This window comes from Heterocephalus glaber, unplaced genomic scaffold (genome assembly GCF_053883595.1).
Source record: "Heterocephalus glaber isolate CG9 unplaced genomic scaffold, H.glaber_assembly_v1.0 deba00001454, whole genome shotgun sequence".
Classification (NCBI taxonomy): Eukaryota; Metazoa; Chordata; class Mammalia; order Rodentia; family Bathyergidae; genus Heterocephalus; species Heterocephalus glaber.
In genome coordinates, this window is record NW_028258303.1 from 10,473,796 (window position 1) to 10,489,926 (window position 16,131).

At 35.3% G+C, this 16,131-nt stretch overlaps 1 protein-coding gene across 8 annotated transcripts in view; it reads left to right on the forward strand.

The window, feature by feature from the left end:
* Nucleotides 1-16,131, forward strand: part of Fam13a (family with sequence similarity 13 member A) — a 324,922-nt gene that overhangs the window by 79,884 nt on the left and 228,907 nt on the right. For all 8 annotated transcript variants that reach the window (XM_021261074.2, XM_021261071.2, XM_021261073.2 and 5 more), the window contains one exon: nt 5,787-5,964. In XM_021261074.2, coding sequence (XP_021116733.2) covers nt 5,787-5,964 — 178 coding nt within the window. The remainder of the gene's footprint in view (nt 1-5,786; nt 5,965-16,131) is intronic.

A 16,131-nucleotide genomic window follows, 5' to 3' on the forward strand; every position in this document is an offset into this window, starting at 1 on the left:
ATTCTGTCCTCACACTGGCTCATTCTGCTGTGTAGACTTTCAGTGGAATTTTTCATGTCCTGGAAATGTATTTGCATCTGTTTTATGGATTCCATTTGTTTCTTATGTTGGGATTCCATCATGTTCCTGAGCTCCTCTCTAGATTTATTAATCATATCTTGCACTAGGGGCACAATTTCTCCTGTTATCTGAGAAATTATTTCTAATTTCATTTTTTCCAGATTCCCTTTTGTTGCCAGTTCAGTGGGTCCAGGTGGTTGAGTATCAGAGTGTTCCATCTCATTTTCCTTTGAGGTTGCTGTAGGTGATCTGGAAGTCTGGTTTTGAGACTTATTTACATGTTTTCTCATTTCGACTGGGGCAGGGGGCTGTTAGCGCCTGCACGGATTACCTCCTCTGAGCTGGGTGAGGTGGGACAGGGGCTGGGAGCAGCGGTAGGGATGGTGACCCAAAAGCCCTTTCCTGTGGGCTGGGAGCAGCCGGAGGGATGGTGGCCAGGAAACCCCTTCCTCTGGACCAGGAGCAGTGGGATGGTGGCTCAGAAGCCCCTTCCTCTGGGCCAGGAGCAGCGGGACAGAAGGTGGCCCAAAAGCCCTTTCCTCTGGGTTGGGATCAGCGGGAGGGATGGTGACCGGGAAGCCCCTTCCTCTGGACCAGGAGCAGTGGGACAATGGCTCAGAAGCCCCTACCTCTGGGCTGGGAACAGTGGGACTCAGTACCTTGGTCTTGTGGTCTGGTGTCCTCTGCGTCTTTGTATTGTGGAATCAGGTGGCTGCCTGTCTGCAGCGGGGTGATTCCGTGTCTTCTGTGTAACTCAGGACCTCAGTAGGGCGTGCACAGACCTGCCTGTCTGCAGCGGGCTGATTCAGCGTGTGTTCCGCGCAACTGGGGACCTCGGTAGGGTGTGGCTAGAGTTGATTTTTAAGAGTTCTGTATATATTCTGGATATTAGTCTTCTATCAGATGAATAGCTGGCAAAAACTTTTTTCTCTCTTCTGTAGGTTGTCTCTTCAGTCTGTTGATTGTTTTGTTGTACAGAAGCTTTTTAATTTGATATAATCCCATTTGTTGATTCTTAGGGCTAATGGAACTCTATTCAGGAAGTCCTTGCCTGTGTCTATGGATTCAAGTGTTTTCCCTACATTATCTTCCAACAGTTTCAAAGTGTATTTTTATATCTATGCCTTTGATCCATTTTAATTTGATTTTAGTACAAGGTGAGAGATACAGGTCTAGTTTCATTCTCCCGAATGTGGATAACCAGTTTTCCCAGCACCATTTGTTAATCAGACTGTCTTTTCTCCAGAATGTTTTTGTGTCTCTTTGTCAAATTAATTTTCAAAATAATTTCATGTAATTCTCTGGATTTCAGGGCATCTATTGTAATTTTTTTTTTTTTGGTACTGGGGATTGAACTCAGGCCCTTGTGCTTGCAAGGCAGGCAGCAGTACCACTGAGCTATATCCCCAGCCCATTGTTGTAATTTTGCTCTTTTCTAGTACATTGATGTGGGTCTTTTGTTTTAGTAACTTCGGCTAAGAGTTTATCAATATTTCTTATCTTTTCAAAGAACAAGTTGTTGGGTTCTTTGGCCCGTTGTATTATTTAATTTCAACTTCATTGATTTCTCCATTCATTTTTATAATTTATTTATTTCTACTAGTTTGGGGTTTGGATTATTCTTATTTTTCTAGGACTCTGACGTGCATCATTTGTTTATTTATTTGGGATTGCCCTGTTTTTCTAATACAGGTGATCAGAGCTATGAACTTCCCTCTTAGAACTGCTTTCATTATGTTTCAAAGATTCTAATGTGTTGTATTCCCAGTGTCATATGATTCTAGAAATTTTAAAGTTTCTTCTCTGATTTTGTCTATGATCTATTGATCATCCAAAAGTGTATTAATCGATTTCCACATCTTTGTGTAGCTTCTGTGATTGATTTCTTTTCCTGTTTTCTAGTTTCATTCCATTGTGATCTGATGAAATGCAAGAGATGATTTCAATTTTTTTATTTATTGAGTCATGCTTCATGGCCTAAAATATGTCTTGTTTTGGAGAAAGTTTCACGGCCAGCTGAAAAGAATGTATGTTCTGCTGTTGTTGGAGGAAAAACTGTAGCTATCTGATAAATTAATTTGTTCTATGGTATGGTTTAACTGATATTTCTTTGTTGATATTTTGTCTGGTCGACTTGTCTATTTGTGAGATTCGGGTATTAAAGTCTCATGATTATACTGTATTTGTGCCTATCTGTCCTTTTATATCAAATACGTTTTTTATGACATTGGTATGCTGACATTCAGAGAATATATATTTATAATTGTCATTTCTTCCTGGTGAATTGTTCCCTTTATTAATAATAGTGACCTTTGTCTTTTTGGATCAGTTTTGATTTGAAGTCAACTTTATCAGAAATAAGAATAATTACTCTTGCTTGCTTTTAGACTCTAGCTGCATGGAATATGATTTTTTTTTTTTTTTTTTTTGGTACAGGGGATCAAACTCAGGTCCTTGTGCTTGCGAGGCAGGCGGCGGAACCACTGAGCTAAATCCCCGGCCCTGGAATATGAATTTTTTATGCTTTCACTTTCAGTTGGTGTATGTCTTTGTGGATAAGATGTGTCCCTTGCAGGCAGCATATTGCTGGGTGTTGCTTTTTGATTCACTCTGCCTGCCTATGTCTTTTAATTAGGATTAAGATTATTTACATTAAGAATTGCAAAGTATTTTACTGATTCCTGTCATGGTATTATTTTCCAGTGTTGGTTTATTTTTGTTTTCCTCTTACTTAACTATTCTCTTAGCAAGATTTATTGTTTCCTTTGGGCTCTTGGGCGATGTTGATTTTATTGTCTCTGATTAGGTTTCCCTTGAGTATTTTCTGCAGTTCTGGTTTGGTGGTCATGGATGTCTTTAGTTTGTCATGACAGGTCTTTATTTTTCCCTCTATTTTCAGGATAATTTTTCAAGGTATAATAATCTGAGCTGGCAATTATTATCTTATAGGACTTGAAAAACTTCAAGTTCTCCTGGCTATTAAGGTTTTTATTGAGAAATCTACTATTATTCTGATGGGTTTGCTCTTATAAGTTATTTGATGTTTTTCTGCAGCAGCTTTTAGTTTCCAATCTTTGTTCTGAATTTCTAGGATTTTGCCTAGGATGTGTCTCAGGGAAGTTCTTTTCTGGTCACGTCTACTTGAAAATCTAAATGTCTCTTTTTTACTTAGCATTTACTTGGTACTTTTTACACTTGATCTTAGCCAAAAGACCGAGATGCGATACTTGGTACTTTTTAATCATTTTATCCTTTTTTTGTTGCCCTTTCCCCCATTTTCTTGTTTTTCCTTTTCTTGTTTGTGTGTTGAAGGTTGTAGATCCAACGGGCTAGAAAGCTCTGCCACTAATGATGTTTTGTGTACAGCATTGCCTGCATCAGACTGGCCTCAGGTCTTCCAAGATTTTGTTTTCCAGATGTCCCATAGTGTTAGTCACTGTTCTGCCCACAAATCAGAGACCAATACCCAGCACAGTTTCCTCCTACACTACATTCCCCACCACAAGGAGGCCTACTCAGTCATTGCTGGGATGGAAAGAACCGCATGCTGAGCACACAGGTTCCGTGACACTTGGAAGTGACCTGATTTACCAGTCCTGTCTTTCCTTCTTTCTCAGGTGAAATCTCATAAGATCCAACTGGGTCACACAGAGGGTCCAGGAAATTCTCAAGGACTGATAATGATTTCTGTACAGAATGGCCCAACTCAGACTGGTTTCAGGACCTATAGTGTTAATCATTGTTCTCCCTGACAAATCCCAGAGTAATAACCATCACAGTTTTCTTCCACACTGAACTCCTTCCTACATGGCTTCCTCACACGGCATTGGGACATAAACAGTCAGGAATATATTTTAAATTTATTTAATTATTGTCTATTCCTCCCTAAATTAAACCATGTTTAATAAAAATATGGATTTTGCTTTGTCTTTGCTGTTTCCTTGGTGTTGGAGAATGCCAGAATCAGCATATGATAAACATCACTTGTACAGTAAGTGTACATTATGGCTAAATGTACATAATAACAGAAGTGATTACAAACCTTGTAATTACCAACTGAAGTATAAAAACATGAATGAATAAAACAGTATTTAGATATCAGCAAATCAAAAAATAATGTAGATAGAAATAATTACATACAGGTAAAGGATCCTCAATCTAAAAACTGAAATGCTCAAAAATCCAAAGCCTTTTGTGCACCTACATGATGCCATAGTGGAAAATTTCACACTTGATGTGATATGTTAGGTTGCAGTCTAAACACAGATGGAGTAAAAACATTACCCTCAGCCTAAGTACATAAGGTATATAAGAAACATAAGTGATTTTATGTGTAGACTTTTGTCCCCTTTCCAATATATCTCATTATGTTATGCAAATATTTAAAAATCTGAAATCTAAAACACTTCTGGTCCCATGCATTTTTGGATAAGGGATAGTCAATTTGTGTTATAAATTATGTTCCTTACAAGGCATCTTCTCAATTCATGCTACTCTAATCTTTCTTCTGTAAGTCTTGGAAGGTATTGAGCAATTATTTTCACAGCCCAGAAATCTTTTCTATAGAATTCCAGAGGTTGGCAATAATAGTGATATTTATCTCATATTTCTGGGAACACACAGAACAGATTACAGAGTCTCGGTATGTTAGTGTATAGTCAATCAGTATGAAAGAAGTGAGGAGGAATGCCATGCTAATAAATTAAAGTCTCTACTGAACTGTCAATATATTTGAACAAGGATTCAAGTGGAAATATTTACAGTTCAGGTGTGAGTGTGCACTTGTCAAACCTGCTGATTTAGAGGGCATTTATATCTTTGCCCAGCTAGTGAATCCACCTTCCATCAGAGGAAATGGAAATACTTTGGAGTAGAAGGCGGTAGATGTTAAGATTTTTTCAGTTACTTTTGCCTGTTGAGAACATACTTAGTGATTCCTCCACTTATGTCATAAAAGACTTCATATTACTCTGTTAAGCTGTAACTCTGAATATGTCTATCTCTCTTCCCATTATTTCTCACATTTATTTCCTGGAAAAAATACTGATCATATTTCAAAACTTGTAAGTAAATGATGAAACTGCTGCTTGTTTTTTGAAGATGTTATTTTCATAAATTCATAGCTATTTTGATTATTTATTTTATTTCACCTGATGTCTTCACACAATATCTGCCAAATATTTTGAGGTTTTGTTTCAAAGCCAGGAGCCCATTGTCAAGACTATTGGATGCTATTGTTTCTATCTTTAAATGCTAGGAATTGGATCGCTGTTGTAAACAAAAAGTACATAACCATAAAAACATCCAGACTCGTTTTGAATTAGTCCCCATTAAAAGAAAAAATAGTTCATTTATTTTTATAACATGAAGGTATGAAAAATGAGTAGTCTTCAGTTAGTTTTTAAATCACTCCAAACTTAATTATTTCCATTTCTTGTATATCCATGTTCAAAGGGATGTACCAAATAGAAGGTGCCAGTAAGGATTAAAAACCTAACCATTACATAATTTGAGGAACGAAAACACAAAATTAAAACAAGCCCATTTTATGATCTGAGTACAATTCATGGTTTTCAGGATTTCTTGAATAAGTTAGTCAAATTTAAGGCCTATCACAGATTCTGAGAAGTTTTTTCTGAATAAAATTTTTGAATTTATAATATCTGTGTGCTTTTGTTGTTGTTGTTCATGAAATATGCCTGAGAACACTGTTGATTCTTTTCCAGATGGTAAAGGTGACGCTCAGGAGAATAGCTTGAGAGACTTAATGAAAGAGCTTCCAGACACCCACTACTGCCTGCTCAAGTACCTCTGCAGGTTCTTAACAAAAGTAGCCAAGCACCATGTGCACAATCGCATGAATATTCACAATCTCGCCACTGTATTTGGACCGAATTTCTTTCAGTAAGTTTATGGAATTTTGGTTTTAACATCATACGTCCTTACTAAATTATGGGGACATAGGAGCATATCTCAGTCTAAAAGATCAATCAATTTATGTTTGTGAAGTCCCATCTTGCTTTTGGGTGGATTAGCCTTGTTTTTTTATCCCAATTTTGAAGAAGACACAAAAGCCTTCTTATGAAACCATACTTTTCAGTAATTCAAATAACATTTAAAATTCTGGAAATAAGGTGGTTTTTTTTTTACTAAATGACATTTAAAAAATTTGTAATCTGAAATCATTAGTGGAAAGGGGAAGAGTACGATAAAATAATTATTTTAATAGTGATAAATTTCACGTTATTGCTAATAGATGGAAAATTATGAGTAAAATACATCAGTAACCAAAAAAATATAATCTTAGTTTTGCTTATTTTCCAAATTTAATTTTCTAAAAATTAAACTAGACTAAAAATAAACTAATCTTATGTATTACTAACCACAAGAACTTTTGTGAAGCTTTGTTTTATTTTTCCTGTTACTCCTTAAAGCTTTTTAATTGTTGATATGTAAAACACAATCTTTGCAATCCAGAGGCTTTGCTTTCAAGTCTCCTATTAATCCCTTCTGATATCAAACTTATTCCTTCTAGTTATATATAGAAAGAATGCTTTCACTTTCAGAGCTCTCAGAAAGTTTGTGTTCTTTTTTAAATAGTGTATATGCTTTTCCACTCCATATAGTCTTTGCCCTCATTTAGCTGCCCAGAGCTAGTAATACTACGGTCTTCAGAATGTCTAAATATAAACTCTGCCTTAGATAATAGATCCATGCCATTAACTGCTTACTTTGGGGGAGAAGGTCTACCTTAATAATGGGTCCCACTTGTAACTTTAAACATGTTAACTTTTTTATTTAATGGTACTGGGGATCAAACTCAGGACCTTTGCTTGTGAGTCAGGCATGGCAGCACTGAGCTACATCCTGGCCCTAAACATGTTAACTTTTAAATAATGATATCTCATGGGATATGGTACAGTCCTGTGAATAATATCTCAAAAAAAGGACTTGCTAACTTCTAATTCAGGAGCGTCATGATAGTAAAATTCTGTATTTGTTCTTTTTACCCCCATTTACCCAGTAAATCTTTGCATCATGACCTACATGTGAGAAATAAAGGTGTAAGTAGAAAACTACTCAATAATTTTGAAATTCTAGCTCATTGATGGTGAAACTTTAGAGATCAGTGCCCAAATTGCAACCCCAAAACACACTCAAAGTGCCAACACTGCAATTAAACCTGAATACTAAGGTTTTACTTTAGAAAAAAAACCTCATACATTAACATCTTTTGTCTTAAAAAGCAACACACATGCCATAGGTTTGACACCACTGCCCTAGGTTCTAGAAAAGGTAAAATCAATTTATAAATAGAATTCTTATTTAAAAAGCAAAAAACACAGATAAAAACAAAACATCCATACAACACTACTAACTTATAAATTGGGTTTAATCCAGAATTTCTGGTAACCCGCTCTAATCAGTCAATCAAAATATCAGTAACGATGAGATTTTATTATAGGCTCTACTAATTAGTTTGATTTTTAAATTTTTATTGTAAAATTAATATACAGAACATAAAATTCATTACTTTAACCATTTTTAAGTGTAAAGAGTGGTGGTGATATTCTAAGTATATTCACATTGTTGTGGTCTACTAAATAGTATGTATGTCTAAACTTCCTGATATAGAAGTCAGTGAAATAGAGTGTAGTGAAATGGAATATAATTGGAACAGATAGCATTTATTAAGAACTTACCAAGTTCTATATTTTCTTATTTATCTGACTGACTGCTAAAGAGAAGGATGAGATTTATTTTGTCATTCAAATGTCTGTGTCTAGGTCAAGGGAAAGGAAGCACTTCTACTCCAATGACCATGGTTAATCCGTAAATGTTATAAAGATGTTATAAAGAGGATTAGTGCAAAACTTCCATTCCCAGATGATTCCTTCACTATGAATCCACTAAAAGATAGAACAAAGAAAATGATGTCTGTAGCCATGTTTATAAGAGTAGAAAATAGAATAGATTGTGTTTTAGTTTTAGAGATGGAGTCTCACTATGTTGCCTATGTTGACCTTGGTCTCCTACAGGTGCATGCCACCACACCCAGTTGAAAATAGTTTTTATAGGGTGTTTACAATATGGCAGGAATGGAAGAGTTACACATTTGTTCACTTATTTTACTTCTCAGTGCTGAAGATTGAACGTAGAGTTTTGCACATGCTTAGGCAAGGACTCTCCCACTGAGCTTCATCCCCAGCCCCTACTTTTATTTTTAATTTTAAAAATACATTTTATCTTCAGTTCACACACAGTAATTGTACATGTTTATGGGGCACAGTGTGACATTTCAGTAAGTGCATACAGTGTGCAATGAACAGAGTAATTAGCCTATCTATCCCCTTAGATATTTATCATTTCTTTGTGTTGGACACATTCAAAATCCTCTATACTAGCTATTTTGAATTATTCAGCTAACTTTTGGTATACGTAGTTATGCTACTGTGCCACAGAATATAAGGAGTTACTCTGTTTATCCAACTGTACCCTTGATCCTGTTAACCATCCTTTCTACCACCCTCTGTTACCATACACTTCCCAGGGTCTGATAACCACTATTGTATTATCTGTCCCTTTGAGAGCAACTTTGTAGCTTCCACATGTAAATGATAATATGTGGTATTGTCTTTCTGTGCCTGACTTATTTCACCCAACATAATATCCTCCAGTTCCATCTAGGTTGTAGCAAATGATAGAATTTCACTCTTTTTATGGCTAAATAAGATTCTGTTGTATATTTGTACCACATTTTCTTTATTCATTCATCCATTGATGGACATTTAGGTGAGTTCCTAAATTAGCTATTGGGAATGAAGCTTCAATAGACATGGAAGTACTTTACAAGTGCCTTTTTGATGTGTTGATTTCTTTTCTTTTGGATATATATAGCCAAATGATGGATTGTTGGGTCAAATGGTAGTTTTATGTTTAACTGTTTTTTGAAGACTCTTCACAGTTTTTTCAATAATAGCTGTAATAATTTATGTTCCCAACAACAGTGTATGAGAGTTCCCCTTTCTCCACATCCTTGCCAGCATTTAAAAAAATTAATTTTATTTGTATATTTTAGATATACGTAATGATAATATTCATCATATGGAATTTGTACCTGTACATGATATATCTTGATTCATTTTTATCCGCTTTCCCACACCTCTCTTCAACCTTTCTTCCTCTCCTTATTTACAAAAGCTTTGTTTGAATTTTTTCCTTTTGTTCTCCTTTTTCCCTTTTCCTTCCTTCTCCCCCTGCCACTCCCTTTCCCATTTGAACATTTTCTTCCTGTTTCACAATATCTATTGTACATTTTGGTCCTTATTTACACTTTCAGTTTCTCATACCAGAGAAACCAATATATGAATATGTGTGTCTGATATATTTCACTTAAGAGTATGGTCTTAACAAAAATGGGCATCTGAAATGAACAGACATTTCTCAGACAAAGAAGTAAAAGCAGCAAACAAATATATGAAAAAATGTTCAACATCATTTGTCATTCGAGAGATGCAGATGAAAACAACGCTGAGATTCCACCTCACCCCAGAAAGAATGCCTGCTATCAAGAAATCAACCAATAACAAATGCTGGCAGGGGTGTGGGGAGAAAGGAACCCTTCTCCAATGCTGGGGGAGGGAGTGTAGATTGGTGCAACCACTGTGGAAATCAGTATGGAGATACCTCAAAGAACTAGGACTAGAGGTTCCATTTGACCCAGCTATTTCCCTGGTGAGTATCTTCCCAAAAGAATTAAAAGAATCATACCACAGTGATATATGTGGACCCATGTTCATAGCAGTACAGTTTGTAATAGCTAAAGCTTGGAAGCAGCCCAAGTGCCCATCAACTGGAAACTGGATAAAGAAGATGTGTTTTTTTTTTATAAAATGGAGTACTACTCAGCCATAATGAAAAACTAGAGTCATTTATAGCTAAATGGATGCATATTGAGGCCATACTCTTAAGTGAAATAAATAGGATACACATGTGTAATACCAAATAGTTTCTCTAGTGTGAGAAACTGATAGTGTAAACAAGGTTTAAAATGATTAAAATTAATATTGATAATTTGAAATAGGAAAAAAGGTCCAAAGACGAAGGGGTGAAGGGAGGGGAAGGGGAAAGGAAAGGAGAGAAAGGAAAAACTATGAGAAAAGAAAAAAAATGGAAATGATGTCTATGTAAATAGTGAAGGGCACACAGGTAATGGGGAAAAAATAACCAAGGTACATCATGTACAGGTACAAACACCCAATGATAAATGTAAATGAATTGTCTACCTAAAATATACCCATAAAATAACTTAAAAAAAAAAAGAGTATGGTCTTAAACTGCATCCATTTACCTAGAAATGTCTCAAGTTTATCCTACTATATAGCAGAGAAGTGCTCATTGTATAAAAAAAATCCACATCTTTATCCACTCATCGGTTGATGGGCATTTGGACTGTTTCCAAGATTTAGCTATTACAAACTGTGCTACTATAAACATAGGTGTGCATATATTGCTCTGGTATGATGCTTTTAATTTTTTTGGAGAGATACCAAGAAGGGGAATACCTGGTTCAAATGGAACCTCTAATTTTGGTTTTTCAAAGAATCTCCACACTGATTTCCACAATGGTTGCACCAGCCTACATCAACAGTACAGAAGGGTTCCTTTTTCCCCATAGCCCCGTTGGCATTTGTTGTAGACTTTTTGTTACTAGCCATTCTATCTGGAGTGAGATGGAATCTCAGTGTTGTTTTAATTTGGATTGAATTACCAGTGATGTTGAATATTTTTTAATATATATTTATTTGCCATTTCTACTTCATAATCTGAGAAGTGTCTATTCATTTCAGATGCTCTTTGTAGAGATGGGTCTTTAAATTTTGGAGGTCTGGTTTTGTTTTCTTTTGCTTTTTTAGTTCTTTATATATTAGTCCTTTGTCGGAGGAACAACTGAAAAAAATTTTTCCCATTCTCTAGGTTGTCTTTTCATGGTGTTGGTGGTTTCTTTTTCTGTGCAAAGTTTTTTAATGAGATGAGATACCAGTTGTTGACTCTTTGTAATATTTCCTGTGCAATTGGGATTTTGTCCATAAAGTCATTACCTATACTGATGTCTTCAAGAGTTCTACCTATTGTGTCTTTCAATAAATTTAGTGTTTCTGTTTTAATATTCAGAACTTTGATCTATTTTATTTTAGTTTAGTGCATGGTGAGAGATATGCTCCAGTTTTAGTCTAGGCATTTAGAAAGCCAGTTTTTCCAGCACCATTTATTAAAGAGGCTATCTTTCTTCCAGTGAAGATATTTGGCCCTTTTGTCAAATATAAAGTGGCTGAGTGTGTTTGGAGTCATTTCTGCATCTTCTAGTCTGTTCTAATGATCCTCAGGTCTGTTTTTATGCCAATACCATGCTGTTTTTATCATGGTGGCTTTGCAGTACAATTTCAAATTGGGGATTGTGATGCCCCTGCCTTATACTTCTTGCCTATGATTACTTTTGCTATTCTAGGTATCTTCTGGTTCCAAATGAATTTTAGGATTGTTTTCTCTAATTCTGTGTGGTATGTTATTGGTATTTCGATATGAATTGCATTAAATCTGTACAACAATTTTAGAAGTATGACCATTTTCACTATATTGGTTCTTCCTACACCAAAACAAGGGGTATTTTTTCATTTTCTGATATCCTCTTTATTCTCCATTTTCAGAGTACTGTAGTTTTCAGTGTAAAGTTCTTTTACTTCTTTTTTAGATTCATTCTTAAGTATTTCATTTTTTCTTGGATGTTATTGTGAAAGATGTGGCTTCAGTGAGTTTGTTACTTATGTACAGGAATGCTATTGATTTTTGAGGATTGACTTTGTAGCTACATTACTGAATTTGGTTATTAAATTTAGAAGTGTTTTGGTGGAGTTTGGGGGTCTTCTATATAGAGTATTATGTCATCCACAAATGATAATTTAACTTCTTCCTTTTCTATCCTTATTTCTTGTCTAATTTCTCTGGCTAATATTTCTAGAACTGTATTGAATAAAGGTGGTGATAGTAGATATCCTTGTCTTATTCCTGATTTTAGAGTGAAAGCTTTCAGTTTTTGACCATTTAGTGTGATGTTGGCTGTTGGTTTGTCATTGATGCCTGTTATCAGATTGAGATAAAGACCATCTGTTCCAATTTTCTGTAGAGATTTTAATCATGAATGGCTGTGGGGCTTTCTGAAATGCTTTTCCTGTGTCTGTTGAGATGATCATGTTGTTTTTCTCCTTGATTTTGTTCATGTGGTACATTACATTATTTATTTGCATATGCTAAACCATCCCTGCATCCCTGGGATGAATCTTACTTGGTCATAGTGTATAATCTTCTTGATGATTTGCTACATTCTGTTTGCTAGTATCTTACTGAAGATTTTTGCTTTTATATTCATTAGGGAGATTGGCCTATTATTCTCTTTTATTTGGATGGATCCTTCTCTGGTTTTAGTATCAGGGTAATACTTGCTTTCAGGAATGAGTTTGACAGTATTGCTTCCTTTTCAATTTTGTTAAAGAGTTTGAGGAATGGTGGCATTAGATCTTCCCTAAATTTCTTGTAGAATTCAGCAGTGACTCTATCAGGACCTGGGCTTTTCTTTGTTGTTACATTTTTAATTACATTTTCAATTTCATTGACATCTATTGGGTTATTTAGAATTTTTATATCTTCTTGATTCAGCTTTGGTAATTCATATGTATCTAGAAATGTGTCCATTTCTTCTGTGTTTTCTATCTTATTAGAATAAAGATTCTCGAAAGTAGGTATTGATGATCTTCTGGATTTCTGCAGGATCTGTTGTGTTTTCACCCCTTTCATTCCTAATTGCTTGGGTTTGTATCTTTTCTTTCATTTTTTTATAAGGTTGGCTAGGGGTTTGTCAATTTTACTCTTTCAAAGAAGAACTATATGATTCATTGATTCTTTGTATTGTTTTCTTAATCTCCATTGTATTAATTTCCTCCCTAGTACAAATTTTGGGCTTTACTTGCTCTTCTTTTTCAAGAAGCTTGATGGTCAGCGTTATTTATTTGAGCTCATTGTGTTTTTCTGATGTGGGAATTTACCACTATTAATTTCCCTCATAGGACTCTTTTCATTGTGTCCCATAAGTTCTGGTGTGTTGTACTGGCATTAAATTTTAATTGTAGAAACTGTCTGACTTCTTCAATTTCATCTGTGACCAATTGGTTGTTCAGTAGGGTATTATTTAATTTCCGTGTGTTTATGAATTTTTGTGGCTTATTTTGCCATTGATTTCCAATTTCATTGCAATATGGTCTGATAATATGCATGGGATAATTTCAATTCCTTTGCATTTATTTAAGCATGGTCCATAAGCTAATATTTTGGAGAACTGTGTGCCCCTGAGAAGAATGTATGTTTTGATACTGTGGAGTGGAACACTGTAGATATCTGCTAAATCCATTTGTTCAGAAGTATGGTTCAGTTCTGATATTTTTTTTTCTCTAGTTGATTTATTAGTGACAGTGATGTATTGAGGTTCCCCATTAAAATTGTATTAGTGCTTATACGATTTTTTCATATCTGTTAATACTTGTTTTATATAATTGAGTGTGCTGGTATTTCGTGTATATATATTTATGATTTTTATATCTTTGCCTTGAATTCTTTCTTTAATGAGTATGTAGTGACCTTCTTTATCTCTCTTCAGTCTTGGCTTGAAATCTACTTTGTCTGCAAAGAGGATAGGTACGTAGGCTTTTTTTCCTGGTTCCTGTCACATGGAGTATTGTTTTCCATCCTGTGATTTTCAGTCTATGAATTTCTCTCTGAGTTAAATGTGTTTCTTGTATGCAGCATATCGTAGGATCTCATTTCTTGATCCATTCTGCCAGTCTGTTTCTTGTGACTGATGAATTGAGACCATTTACACTGATGCTTTTAACTGATATGTATTGATTTATTCTTGTCCTATTATTTTTCTATTGTTGGTTCCTATTCTTTACCCTCTGTTTAATTACTTGCCTTGCTTGGTGGATTCATTGTGTTAGGGTTGATGGAATTGTAATCTTCATTATCTCTTTCTGGAATGTTCTTCAGAACATTTTAGAGTGCTGGTTTGGTGGTTATAAATTACTTCAGGTGTTTTCTGTCATGGAAGTATCTTCGTTCTCCATCAATTTTGAAAGATAGTTTTGCAGAGTACATCAGTCTGTATTGGAGGGTGTTTTCTTTTAGCACTTGAAATCCTTCACTCCAAGTTCTCCTTCACTTAAGGGTTTGTGTTGAGAAGTCTGCTGTGATTCTGATGGGCTTTTCTGTATAGGTGTCTTGCTTCTTTTCTCTAACAGCTTTTGATATTCTGTTCTTGTGTTGAATTTCTAGAATCTTGACTATTATATGCTTTGGGGTAGATTTTTCTTAATTTTGGCTAATTGGAGTTCTATATGGCTCACTTATCTGTATGTCAAATTCTTCTTCCAGGGGCCGAAGATTTAGCTCAGTGGTTTCGCCGCCTGCTGCGCAAGCGCAAGGACCCGAGTTCGATCCCCGGTACCAAAAAAAAAAAAAAAAAAAATTCTTCTTCCATGTTTGAGAAGGTTTTCTGGCATTTCTTCTGTGAACAGGATTTTTTGTCATTTGAGCTATTCCTTGATTTTTCATTGACGCTAATGAGTCATATGCTAGTCTTCTTTGCATCATTTACCAGCTGTTGGATTGATTTTTCATGATCCCTTGCTATTTTTAAGAAATTTTTCTTTTCATGTACATTAACCACAATCATGTCATTTAGATCTGATATTCTGTCCTCAAATTTGTTCATTCTGCTGCATACACTTTCAATAGAATATTTAATCTCCTGGATAGCTGTTTGAATCTGTTTCATGGATTCCATTTCTTTCCTATGTTGGGCATACATGGTTTCCATCATTTTTCTAAGCTCCTAATTTTTTTATCTGTACGTTTTGATTCCCTACCATGTTCTTCATTAGGGTAATCATCTCTGTAATTATCTGTAAAATTATTTCTTAATTGATATTTTTTTCTAGAGCCTCATTCATCTGTTTTGTCACTGTTTTTACCACTTCAGAGTGTCCAGGTTGATGACTTTCAAACTGTTGCACCACATTGACCCCTGGTTTTTTCCTAGGCGAGCTGGAAGTCTGGGTTGCATCTTGCTTTCATGTCTTTTCATTTTCTGGGGGGTTTTTTGTTTTTTTGTTTTAGTTCCTGCATTGATGCTTGTAAATTGTTGATGGTATATATCTTCATTGCTAGTATTGAGAACCCTTAGGAAATGACTACTTCGCAGAGATGTCTTCTAGGTATAGCTGGCTTTAGAGTTTTGAGTCTGTTGCAAGATCCTCCCTCTTCACTTTATCAGGGATAAGAAATTGCTGCCTATTTGGCCTAGCCCCTACTTTGGCACTGACCTATAGTATTGTTTATGCCTCTCAGCCAATCTTAGTCTTGGCATAAAAGGAAGAACAACTGATTAGAACAATTATGTCACCTTAACTAAAGTAGTAAAATAAGTAATAACAATAGCATGAAATCACCCTAGAAAATGACAAACTGTGGTAACTATTAATTTGCCACCTTAACCATATGAACAGGATTTGTAACTATATAACCCAATCTAAAACAAACCAGAAAATTGTTTACAAATATCCCCTCAATATGGTGATGTCACCCTCAGTGTTGAAGATTTAAAAAGGGTTAGGGGAAAAAGAGAAATAAAAGAAGAGAAAGTGATTAGAAGCAAGGCTGGAGAACAAAGGAAGATTACACAAGTTTTGGTAACTGGTGAAAAAGAAAAGGAAAGGAAGGAAGAAACAGAAACAAGAACAGAGCAAAACAACAACAGGGCCAGGAATTTAGCTCAGTCTTGCTGCCGCCTGCCTCACAAGTGCAAGAGAAAAATAGAAAAAAATTTTTTTAAATAAAGCAAAAAAAAAAAAAGCTGAAAAAAAAAATTCGCTTTGGGGCATATCTCTGCTGTCACTGGTTGAGAGAGGGGGCAGACAGAGTCCAGATCCATGTCGATTGATCCCAATAAGCCTGCAGTAGAAT